The sequence below is a fragment of the Natator depressus genome, chromosome 4 (genome assembly GCF_965152275.1).
Source record: "Natator depressus isolate rNatDep1 chromosome 4, rNatDep2.hap1, whole genome shotgun sequence".
Classification (NCBI taxonomy): Eukaryota; Metazoa; Chordata; order Testudines; family Cheloniidae; genus Natator; species Natator depressus.
The window spans coordinates 115,977,523-115,990,186 of record NC_134237.1 but is presented as its reverse complement, the minus strand read 5'-3'; the positions used below and the strand labels follow the sequence as shown (position 1 = coordinate 115,990,186).

The 12,664-nt window shown below is 41.8% G+C and overlaps 1 protein-coding gene across 5 annotated transcripts in view; it reads left to right on the top strand.

Annotated features, from left to right (window-relative positions):
* The window catches only part of JAKMIP1 (janus kinase and microtubule interacting protein 1), a 257,995-nt gene extending 245,861 nt beyond the window's left edge, over positions 1-12,134 (top strand). For 3 of the 5 annotated variants that reach the window (XM_074951703.1, XM_074951705.1, XM_074951704.1), the window contains 3 exons: positions 1,978-2,022; positions 5,247-7,328; positions 11,652-12,134. In XM_074951703.1, the coding sequence (XP_074807804.1) occupies positions 1,978-2,022; positions 5,247-5,279 (78 nt within the window). In that variant the 3' untranslated portion in view covers positions 5,280-7,328; positions 11,652-12,134. Of the gene's footprint in view, positions 1-1,946; positions 2,023-5,246; positions 7,329-11,555; positions 11,587-11,651 lie in introns of those variants that run through there. The other 2 variants (XM_074951707.1, XM_074951706.1) reach the window with 2 other exon arrangements.
* Positions 12,135-12,664: the final 530 nt, after the last annotated feature.

The following is a 12,664-nucleotide window of genomic DNA, read 5'->3' as shown; positions in this document are numbered from 1 at the left end:
TGGATGTTGTCAATATTTCCTGTGCTGACTCGCCAAGACAGTGAATGAAGGGAAGTATCAAAAGAGGTTACAGAGAAAAAGCTTAACCACATTCACTCCGCAGAATGTTGGTCGCAGGTTACATGTATTTATGTTCCCATATTGTACTACTATAGCAGGAAATTACCCAACTGAGAGCCATCTTCTTTGGGGGACTTCCCTCTATCTGGCATAAACTGGCATTGTTACTGCCAGTGATTGCCCACTCTTCCCTACAGAATTATTTTTGTGATCTCCAGCTTCTGTTGCTGGACACTGCTTCTGTGACTACTTTCAGATATAACAGAGGTGGGCAAACTATGGCCCGTGGGCCACATCCGGCCCACGGGACCGTCCTGCCCGGTCCCAGAGCTCCCGGCCGGGGAGGCTAGCCCCCGGCCCCTCCCCTGCTGTCCCCTCTCCTCCATAGTTGTGCCGCATCACGGACCGCGGAGCTGCGAGCTGCTGCTGCTCTGAGCGGCATTATAAGAGGGTGGGGGATGGTTGGATGGGGCAGACGTTCTGGGGGGGGGAGGTTGGGGAAAAGGGGGTTTGGATAGGGTGTGGGAGTCCGGGGAACCTATCAGGGGGCGGGGGTGTGGATAGGGGTCGGGGCAGTCCGGGGACAGGGAGCAGGGGTGTTGGATAGGGGGTGGGGTCCCAGGGGGCCCGTCAGGGGGCGGGGATGTGAATAGGGGTCAGGGAATGGGGTTGGGGGGGGTTAGATGGGGATGGGGTCCTGGGGGGGCGGTTAAGGGCAGGGGGTGCTGGGAGGGGGCGGTCAGGGGACAAGGAGCGGGGAGGGGGGGTTGGATGGGTTGGGGGTTCTGAGGTGCGCAGTCAGGGGGTGGGAAGTGGGTGGGGGCAGATAGGAGGCGGGGGCCAGACTGTTTGGGGGGCACAGCCTTCCCTACCTGGCTCTCCATACAGTTTCGCACCCTGATGTGGCCCTCAGGCCAAAAAGTTTGCCCACCCCTGAGATATAACATTGGTATAGCATTTCTAACAATCTTTGATGTTTGTGCATGTGTGTGTGCCCTAAGCTGTATTTAGACTTCTTCCTGTGGGCTACTGACTTACTAAATTCCACATTTGACTGCACCCAGAGAAGGTCAAGCAGCCAGTGAATCAATGAATGGCATCAATTCTAGTTCATTATTCTACTGGAAATTTATCATGTCAGTGAATGCAGTGTGATTTGTGCATGCAGATGACACTGAGCATAATTAATTTGCTGTCAAGTGAAGTGGTACATTTTTGACACAGTAGTAATTTATTCCTGAAGTCTATGGTTGTGGGTAGGTTTCCTTGGCACTTGACTTTCTGTTTTTGTAATTTAGCATTTTTGCACTTTGGGTTCTTCAGCCAATCTGTCTCCTTCCTTAATATTATGCACAACAATGTTGTGGAATGCCAGCCTCCCTACTCAACAAGGAAGAGACTCCAGAAAAATATATATCTAGAGAAAAATATATATCAAAACTTGTTTTGTATTCCATCAGATTATGTCTGAGGGGTATTTCCTGTTTAAAATTGCACCCATCTGTTATAATTAATTTATTACACCTTGGCTTCCATTCATTTGTACCTGTGACTATTTAGGCCCTGAATCAGGAAAGCACTTAGGAACATAATTAACTGTAAGCATGTGCGCAGGTCTCATTGCCTAGACTCATATTCCTTAAATTTAGAGTCCATAATCTTTGGGTGTTACAGTTTGCAAAGTTACCATCAAGTATTGAATTTTACATATTGCCATCTGTTTTCAGTGTAAGATCAGAAGAAAAATCCCAGAATGCTGTATATACTTTTCATATCAATTCAATTGGAGCTAACTACTGTAAAATAATGTCACTGAATTCCTTATTACATATCTTACATCTTTTTTCTTTTCTTTTTTCTCATTTTCTTTTGATCTTATTTTATAGTTTTTGTTCCTTTTTTTGTTTTTCTCACTAGCATTCATTGTGTGGCCTTGATGACACGCCTGAGCCAAGAAATGTGGTTGGTATTCTTTATATTTTATGTACTTAATATCTGACTGTTAGATCTTGCTGCATTTTGAGACTCTTCTTTGCAAGGTGATGAAGACCACAGTGAAGAGTGCCGTGTCAATGCCTACATGAAGAGAAACGACAACCAACACATTCAAACCAGGATCATAGAATCGTAGAATATCAGGGTTGGAAGGGACCTCAGGAGATCATCTAGTCCAACCCCCTGCTCAAAGCAGGACCAATCCCCAACTAAATCTTCCCAGCCAGGGCTTTGTCAAGCCTGACCTTAAAAACCTCTAAGGATGGAGATTCCCCCACTTCCCTAGGTAACCCATTCCAGGGCTTTACCACCCTCCTAGTTAAAAAGTTTTTCCTAATATCTAACCTAAACCTCCCCTACTGCAACTTGAGATCATTACTCCTTGTTCTGTCATCTGCTACCACTGAGAACAGTCTAGATCCATCCTCTTTGGAATCCCCTTTCAGGTAATTGAAAGCAGCTATCAAATCCCCCCAATGTCTAATATGTGGCTCCTAATTTCTGACTTGGGTACCTAAATAAAACAGCCTTCAAAGATGCTGAGTACCTGCTGCTCCTATTGACTCCAGGGGGGTTGCTGGAGCTTAGCACTTCTAAAAACCAGGTCACTGTCATTTAAGTGCCTAAGTATGGTGCCTAACTCTAAACCCCAGGGATTAAAACTGGTGGTCCACAAATTTAAAAAAAAGGTCATTTGTTCACTCTTTATCTCCCTTTTCCTCAGACTTTTTTCAGCCTGAAACTAACATTATGCATGCCCTAAATATTTCAACCTTTACATTTTTGCTTAGAGAAGAATCACCTGTGTGCATCTCAGCAAAGCAATATGAAATTTCACCATGTGCTATAAAGGTTGTAATGCAAATTTACTCAGGGCCTGCCGTATACACCTGCACAAGGGAAAGGGGTGCAAGGCAGGTCTTTACTTCTCTCTGTGTGTTACCAGTTTGTATGCGAGCGGAGAAAGCGGCCGCAGAGCTGCTAGGTCCCTTCCCATTCAGGTAGCTGGGATGGAGCCAGCAGTAATCTGAGCATTGGCTCTTTCCCCAACCCCTCCACAATACGCTGGTCAGCAGAGCTGAAACAGTGTGAACGGGAATGTAATTTGTTCCATGTGTAGCTGTAGATGGCTTACTTTTCCCTTTTTGCAAGGGGAAACAGGGCTGACTTGTGACTCCAAAGGAGTCTGATAGATTTTTTGCGAGGCTTCATTATCAAACCGGTGAAAATGCATCTATTAGTAGCATTCTGGAATCCTTATCCATATCCACTGATGATCTCCAAAGATCCTGATGCAGAAATCACATCTTCTGCCCTCTTGTTTATTCTGACTGGTGCTGAGAACCCCGTAATCCCCTTAAAGTTAATGGAAACTGTGAGTGCTCAGCACTGCTTGCAATCAAATGACAGCAGGGCAGGTGTTTTTACTACATTTGGCTCCTTTGTGAACTCCACTGATGGAAATTGACTACAGTGGGAGATGGAGATAATCAGCACCTCTCCAGGGCAAACCCTTGATACCCAGACTTTCACATCACTATGCAGAGGAGGGGATGATAGTAAAATGGTCATCCCTGAAATATTACCATCATATTTGATTTATGTTGAGATCTAAGTTTGAACCCATGAACGTTCTTCTGCATATTGAGGTCACGGGGACTTTTGTTTATTGACTTTTACGGAATATGAAATTTCAATCTCACTTTGGCTTGTACTCTGTTTGGGACTTACTGGCTCCCAGTAAGATCAGTGGTTGTCTCTTCATTGCTGTAAATGGGAGTTGGGGCAGGCCCTTCAATATGTTGAACTGCTATGTATATTTTACATTTTCCTTGTGCTGTTTATTGATCTTCAATAAAATAATGGTGGGTATTGATGGGCACAATATATTCCAATACTATTTGTGGGTTTGATGCGAGTGAAATAGTCTTGCTGAGATGGTGAAACAAAAGACCAATGAAAAATCAAAGCTGAAGTTGAACACCAGCCACTTTTCCAGTACTGAGCAATGTTATACCTAAGAAAAGGATAATATTCTGTATTTACCACGTAGTTTTGTTGTCCAGCTTTTTGCTTGCCTCATTAATTAACTAATTAATCATTGTGGGTGTCCACACATTACCGTGACCTGTGAGTGATACAGCAATAAGGAAGGGGGCTAACGCATCTGTGTGGAATCCCTATCATATGGATAAAAGTATATTCCCGTGCTATGACTGTGGTTGAGACAAAAGTTATTCTTATCCTCTGCCATTGCCCCAGTAAAGTCTTGTGGAGAGGAACTGTTTGGAGCAGTGGAGAGTCTGTTGAGATGTGACTTGCCTCTTTGAGTTGAGTTTTCTCACTCTGAGGAGATTTTAATGTGTTTTGCTAAAAATCAAAAGAAACAGAGCTAATTTGGCTGGTGGTGGGTGCGAATGGGGTATAGAATAAAAGCAACCCCCAAATCATTTTCTCTAGCAAAGTTTCATCCGATTTTGTTTAGTCTGGCCTTCGTTAAAGCTAGTCAGAAAATGCTGAACAATTTTTTTCAAAAAATTGTGAAAAAATATTACCATTTGAAAATTTAGAAAAAAGCTAGTAATAAACCAGTTTTTTGTATGAAAAAAAGTCACCAAACATTTTTTTCAATTTTGAACATTAAAAATAAAATGTTGACCAGCTCTAGCTATAGTTCTAGGCCTGGTCTGTCCACAATTTCTGTAGACGTACAATTATGCCAGTTCGGAGGGTTTTTAACTGCTATAGTTATACTGGTACAATCCCTAGTGTGGATGCAGTCATAGTGGTATAAAGATGCCTTATACCAATATAGCTTATTCCCCTTCCCATACAGGAATAAGCTATGTAAGCACATGTATAGTAATAGTATCACATCTGCAGTAGGGAAGTTGTACCACTTTAACTACTGTGGTATAGCAATACGACTTGTGTGTGTAGAGAAGATCTTAGTCATATTAAGGGAACTGCATTCAGCTAACTTTTAGCTGGAGTCTTGTACCTCATGGTGAAGAGAAGCAGGGACGTTTGGAATCTATTAGTGATGCCAATCTTTCATGTTTTCTGTTGTAAAGACAGGAAGATCTCCACCCTTTAAGAAGTTGTTGTGAAGTTTGGGTGCTTGGGATGGGTGCCAACATAAATTTCTAAATAAAGCAGATTTAACTTATAATGTTCTCTTTGTCCTGTAGGATATTAAAAGAGCCTATGGAGTGAACAACTGAATCCATGTGCAAAATCCAGAAAATAATTATTTGAGCAGCTTTAAATTGGAGCATTTTTGTCATGAAACAGTTTGCATAATACTTCAAGCGGCAAGATATTTGAATTAAAATTAGGAATTTTGTAAAGATATAGTTTCAAACTGGAATGATTTGATAATCAGATAAGGACCAGCACACCATGAACACTAAGAAAATCTATACAGAATTTACAAAAAAGAATCAAACACTGGGAAAAAATATCAAGTGCAATTACTGACTGCTTTATGAACTATTATCTACCAAATAGTTTTATTATAATACCATGTCCTTATAATACCATGTCCTTTGTTTCTCCATATTGCATGCTTTCAGCAAAGGTGGTTTGTATTTCACAGAAGAACTACAGAAGCTCCTTTTTAAAATATATATATAAAAGTTAAATGCTGACAGTAAATGCCATAGTAAATATCTGAAGGGGGAAAAACTGTACAAAATTGGAAAAAGAGATTTAGAAACACACTGGTAAAATTCATACGAAATTATTAGACTCTGAAACCACACAGATAGGAAAAGAGAGGAAATAACTGTTTAGTGAAAGCAACCCAATAGGTGAAGTGGAGTTCTCAGAAATTAGTGGTTGTCTATGAGACATAGAGAGGTAAACACGCAGCAAGAGAAGGAGCTAGACTCATTGGATTAAGTAAAACTGTGGGGAGGATAGGAGTTGCATCAGAGAATCAAATCTTTGAATGCCACTTGAAAATTAAAGCAATCACTTAGAAGGATTTCATTGGAAGAATGAATGATCTTGAGATGAAATGGAAGCTCAGGAAAGCACAACATATGACTCTGCAGAGCATACAGTACACCACAGTCAATTATGTCTTAAAGCATGAAGAGGAGATTGACCTAAAATTTCAACATAGGAACAGGCAAGTACAGGAGCATGATGGTAAAAGAAATATCTGAAAGGGATTACAAAGAGAAACACAATGGGCTCCTGGGGGAAATAAAGGAAAAGTATAATTACATTGACCACAAAGAAGTAAACATGACACTACCCCCAACCAATAGAGTTAGATAAACACAAATGTTGACATTGACCATTTGAACTAGCAGACAAAATGAAATTACAGATTAAAAATAATCAGATATGGGGAAAGTTGTTAAAGATGGACAGTGATTAGAGCGCCAACAGAGATCCTATTGTCAAAGGAAGGATAATAAATTATAGTGCATTATTTCAGATCTGGAAAGACAATATCAAGAAATAGAGGTAGTTCTCATAGTTTCTAGCACTTTAGAGGCAGGATGAAAATGATAATGACAAAAAAAACTGGGGGAAAGGTATATGATGGGAGCTGAATACTGGATGTGAAAGAGGACTAGAAGGCTCAGAGTAGGAGGATCCACCTAGTTATTGGTTGGGCTATGAAATAAAAGGAACATAGACTTCAAATAAAGATATCAGTCAGGATTAGCTGCTGAAGAAATGTTGACTCCAAGAGGCTAACTCACTGTTATGCAAGAAAAACTGGTTTATGTGGGGAGGTAAACAGAAGGAAGATGATTTGTTCTAATGACAAAAAGCACAATTGAATTTATATAGAATCAAGCAAGTCAAAGGCATGATCCAATAGGCTGGAAAATTCTGACCCCCTACAGAGTGCATGAATCAAATAGAAAATGGAGTGTTTAGAGAACTTGTCTTTTTAAACGATAGAGAAATTTCATATCTAATTAAAGACTTCAGCAGTGCAGTGATGGAACTTGGAACGAAGACATCTTCACTGCAAAAAAGAAGTGTAGGCATTAAAAAGGAAGGATATAACTTGAGACTGTTGAAGAAAGCCAATACCTAAAGCAGGTGATGGGAAAGAAGCAAGGAGAGCACAACTGAAAAGTGCATTTCCAATAGAAAAGAAACCGAAACTCTGCTTGTTTATCACCAGTTTGGAAATAAAACTAAAAGCACAAGAACAAAACTGTCACTCAGCATTTGGTTCAGCAGTAAGTGCTCTGGAAGGACAGGAGATGGTCTCATTGCAAAGCAGCAAAAGTATGGAACAGGTTTGTTTTTGTACCTTTTAATTCTTGTGTTTGAATTGATGTTATATTTTGCAGCAATGGAATCTGCTGATACAGGTGGAATTTTCCTTATAGAGTTTGTGGCATTTTGTCTTGTCTTTTTGCTGGGCTGATGGGATTCATGGTTTTTAAAGTCTGGGATTTTTACTTTCACCTTACTAACCTTTCATAATTGGTATCTCTTGTAGGAATGAGAGTAACCATCACTTGTGAACTGGTTGTATTAAACCCTGTGCAAAATATATTGGGCCTCCTTGACACAAGTTTTACATCAGTGTAGACATCTGATTCTCTCCCTCCCCATTCAAATATGCGAAGGCAAGAATGCATTGCATTCTCCGTGATCAGGTGTGAAGCACATGGGTTGGAAGCTGGTAATTCTACTGTTACCTGTACTGTAATTGTCCTGCAGATAAAAACCTTGAACCACACTTAGCACCCTTGCGAGGTGCTGCATGGCCTCAGTTTGCAGGATAGATCTAACGTGAGGACATGCAATGCACATACACTAAATTCATGTTAAAAAAAATTAGAGGGGGAAAAAAGAACACACATCTAATGTATTCACAAAGCATGTCAATGGGATGGGGTACACCTAGAATCTATTAAATCTATTTCTAGTAGACACAGAAATCCAGGTTAGGTTAATCCTCCTCATTCGAAGTGTAATTAACTAAGGAAAGTCCTTTCTCTGTCAGATACTTATACAGAGTTGGTAATACTTTTGAAATATGAGCCTTGCACTGAAGTTTGTTCCTACTATGCAATGGAGTTGTCTGGATTTTTATGATCAATAGGTTGTGTAAATTGCACACACAGTTGTATGTTCAAAATTCATAGAGTTAATGTGATTTAAAAATACCAAGTTATATTAATGGCTGTAATGTATTACCCTCTGGACCTATCCAACAAAGCATTTAAGCATGTGCTTAATTTTCATTACAAAAGTAGTCCCATTGAAGCTAACAGAACGACTCAGGTGCTTAAAGTTCAAGGAGTTGCTTACGTTCTTTGCTGAATTGGGTCCGGAGCACTCAGCACTTTACAGGATCAAGTCGTGAATGTACTAGAAGCTTACTGGTGCTTCGTTCTAGTTCTAGACAGTTCATGATGATATTTCTATTTAAATATGTTGCATCAGATTTCATTATATTCATATTGATGAATAGAAATTCATTTATTAGCAAGGACATCTAGTGGAATTATGTAGATGGAAACAAATGCAGATTTTTAAATTGATGCTCATATCATGGCCAATCCATCCTCTCCTCTTATATCTGTAGAATACTTTTCACAATACATGATACACTGTACTAGGAACCTTTTACTCATCGTTTTCATGTTGCCATTTGAGCTACATATGGCAGGACACTAAGGGAAAAAAATTAAAAGGCCCTTAATTATTTATGCATATAAAATCACTAGTGTGCATAGGTCCATTATCAGCATTTATTATATGTTTCTATTATATGTCCATTATCAGTTACACCTATGCAAACTTATGGAATGCAATGGAGTTGCACAGATGTCACTTATAGGCCTATGCTGAAGATTAAATGTGTAAATTAGGATGTAATAGGGCCTGAAGAACTTTTAGCAATGTTGTTGATGAGGATGAAGTAAAAAATGCAGCTTGACTTTCAAAACCCAGGTTGGCTTTGCAGGGCTGGCAATTAGGAAAAAACAACAATATCCTTTTACTACAAACCTGGCAAATTTCAGCAGGAAATCATTATGAGTAGAGTGACCATATTTCCCTATGCTGAATATGGGACACCTGGTAAAATTACTCGTATTCAAGCGAGTCCAACGGCAATCAATCAGAACTATGCAGTACAAACGTTCAGATTAACATCAAGTTGACTGAGCCCCTGTTAAAAAGAAATCCTCGTAGCTGGATTCTTTTTATTTACTTTCTTATCTTTAAGGCTTTAGGGTTTACACGGGGAGAGGTAATGCACACCCACTCCTGTAAGCCTCTCTTACACAGGGAGGGTGACTGACCAACCCAACTCTCCCTGCCCAGTGATCTCCACCCTCCATGCCTGGCTGGGCCCCTGGAATGGACCCGTACCTGGTGCTATGTCTTCCCGAAGTAACATGGGGGACACATAGGGTCACATGCCCACCTCCCCAGATTTCTGCCAGGGTTCACACCGGAATGTGGCCAACAGCAGCCTTTTGGCACTGTGCGCGAGGGAAGGGCTAGGAGCTGCTTCCAGCCACAGGGCAGGAGGACGGGGAAGGGATGACCTGGTCTGTGCCTTTGCAGAGCTCATCTCTCACCCCTGCTCCCCAGTGGCTGGAAGCAGACTGTCCCTTCCTGCCTGCACAGTGTCGAAAGGCAGCTAACACCTCCAGGCTGCTGCTGACCAGCGACATAACCCAGCTGCCTTCTGTCCCTCGGCTACAGCACGGGCAGGAAGGGGTTAAGCCCTAAGGATGCACTGTGCACCAGGGCCCAGGGAACCTGACTACAGGGGCTTCAGTGAACCCAGCCAGAGAGGTGGCTCAGCAGAGGAAGGTGCCTAGGGGAGGGGCAGGTGAAGAGGGAGCTAAGCCTCTGCCCGGGGGCGCTGCAGTGGAGCCTGCAGGGCCAGGGTGTGAACAGGCTTCAAATTGCTTCCCTCCTTCCCCCCTGTCACTCCAGGGCTTAGCTGAGGGATGGAGAGGCTTCCCCCTGCCGGTGCTGTGCAGGGCTTTGGCACATGCAGGGCTTGGCTCCTCCTGGCTACTGCTCCGGGCCAGACAGTCTTGGGCTTTCCCAGGGTACTGGCCCAGCCAGAGGCCCTGGGGGAAGGAAGGAGCCTGCTGGCCAGGCTATTGCTGAGCTGAGCACTCTGAACAGGGTCTGGTTCTCTGCACAGCACTGGGAGGGGGATGCTGGGGGTGAGGAGGATATGGAGGAGCAGCGGGGCTGGAGGGGAGGGGTGAAGGGGCAAAGCAGGGAGAGGACAGCGAGAGGGGGAGCACGTAAAGGGACGATGGGTGGACAGCAGAGGCGACACATAACCGGATGCTACCTGGCGCCTGCCCGCACTCACCGGCTGCTGTAGCTTGCAGCCTGCAGCCAGTGCCAGCCGGAAATGGGACAGGGGGGCAGAGCCCTGCTGGACGAGAGACAGCACACAGTGGGGACTGTGCTGATGCACCAGCAGGAGGAGTGGCTGGCCCTGCACGCTGCAACTTCTCCCCCCCCCCCCACTAGCCTTGCACACCCACCTCCATCGCTGGTGGGCGGGTGGCTAGCAAGTAGGGATTGGCCAGCAGCAGGACCCACCAGTACTGATGAGGGGGAGACAGAAAATATGGGACAATTTGCCTGTTTGTAAGAAAAAGTCAGGACACCTGCAGGAAGGCTGAAATAGAGGACCGTCCCTTTAAAAACGGGACATCTGGTCACTCTAATTATGAGGCGGTAAATGTGGAAACCCATGGTGCAAATTTTAACATTTTTCAGAGTGGAACCGCACTTTGAGCAATATATAAACTATTTGTCTTTGTAGATTAAAGTCCTGATCCTGCTTGTTACAATGTGTAAGGGAACCCCTGTGCCTGCATGGAGCCCCACTGAAATCAGCAGGGTTCTGTGTGGGTGCAGGAACAAACACATTCTACTTGCAGGACTTGGACCTAGGTTTAGAATGCAAGTTCTCTTTAGACCGCAAACTCTTCAGGGCAGGGGCCATCTCTTTGTTGTATGTTTGTACAATGTCTAGCACATTAACACTCTGGCTTCTAGGCAATACGACTATACAATACAAATAAATAATAATTAATATATTTTCCAAATGATATACTTGAAATGTGGAGATAAAATCCTGTTAATAAGTAATGGAATTTTTACATGTATCTTCTCATACCATCTTGAAACCATTCTTCTGTAGGCTTTTAGCTGCAAGCAAGACTTCCTTGTTTTCCTTCTGTTGCAGAGGAGACTTTTTAACGTTACGAGAGGTCTGTATGACAGAAGACTTTAGCCAGTATTTCTCAGGTTGTGTGTGAGTCGCTTTATATCTGTTGTAACATTTTGTGTTCAGAAAATACTTTGGGACATAATTCTATAAAAGACCAAAGCAGAAATACATTTTCACCCTTACACTTCTAACTATCAATTAAAGATTCTGAATGTTTCTCATAAATATTCATAGTTTGCCTTTTGAACCAGTAAATGCCTCTTCTGCTTACTTTCTATTTTTCTGCATTCAGACAATCCAAAGAATGACACAGTTGTGCTAGGAGTGGAAGAGCTATTGTAAACCCGTAAATGTACTTCATATTGTTATCTTCCTCTGTGTTTACCAGGAAAATACGTCCACTTCAGTCTCAGGTGTGATGCATAATTCCTCCATGAATTTGACTCATAATGTCTTGTCTGGAGTTCTCTTTTGCTGTAAACTGAGACTTCCTTCATACATTTTGAATGACTTTTGGGCGAATGAAATGTATGTGGTTCTCTCATGAATAATAAATGTGTTCGTTATCAACAAAAGACGTTCATCCGAGCACCATAGAAGTTAAGGCGAGCACTTAAACATCGTCTGAAAAGAGGAAACATTCAGATTGCATTACATGTGGTGAAACTTAAACAATATATATTTTTACTCACGGAGCCTTCATCTGAAAGAGGACAAGAATTTTGTTATTGTGTTAAAGCACCCAGTCATGAAGGATTTGATGTTCTGAATCTTAATGTAAAAATTGATACTTCCTGGATTTTCCAGGATTTAGAAGATGTGCAAGGGAGTGCAAGGGAGTCTGAAGGGGCAGTAAACAGTGCTGAAGTGGAGATGTTGAATCTCAGAATAAAACAGCTGGAAAAGTCAGAGCAAAAACTGAAAGACATTTTAGAGGACTACACAAAGTCAAATTCTGCACTAGGAAACAGGTAAATGCATGTTTTGTATTATAGACTTTTAAAGTATGTAAAATATGTGCTTTTTCTATTGGATGTCATAATATAGTTTAACAGTTCTAGAACGAATAAAAACGTGGATTCCAGATTGACTGAATTATCAGATTATAATTATAATGATCAAAGTCTATCATTTTATTACATAAGTCACACATTTAAGACCACTGGACTTATTTGAATATCCTGGTAACAAAGTTTATATTTCTTCTTCTTTTTAAAGTGAAAAGTTTATTTGAAATCAAAAAGTGGTTGATGTCAGCTTTGTGTACATTTGTAATTATGCTTTGTATTGTCAAACAAAATCAGCGTTTCAGAAAGCTAGATATAATTTAGTCTGCTGGTCCTAAGTAACAGTATTGCTCAAACTAATGACTCCATTAAGCATCAGTTGCCCTGGGTGAAT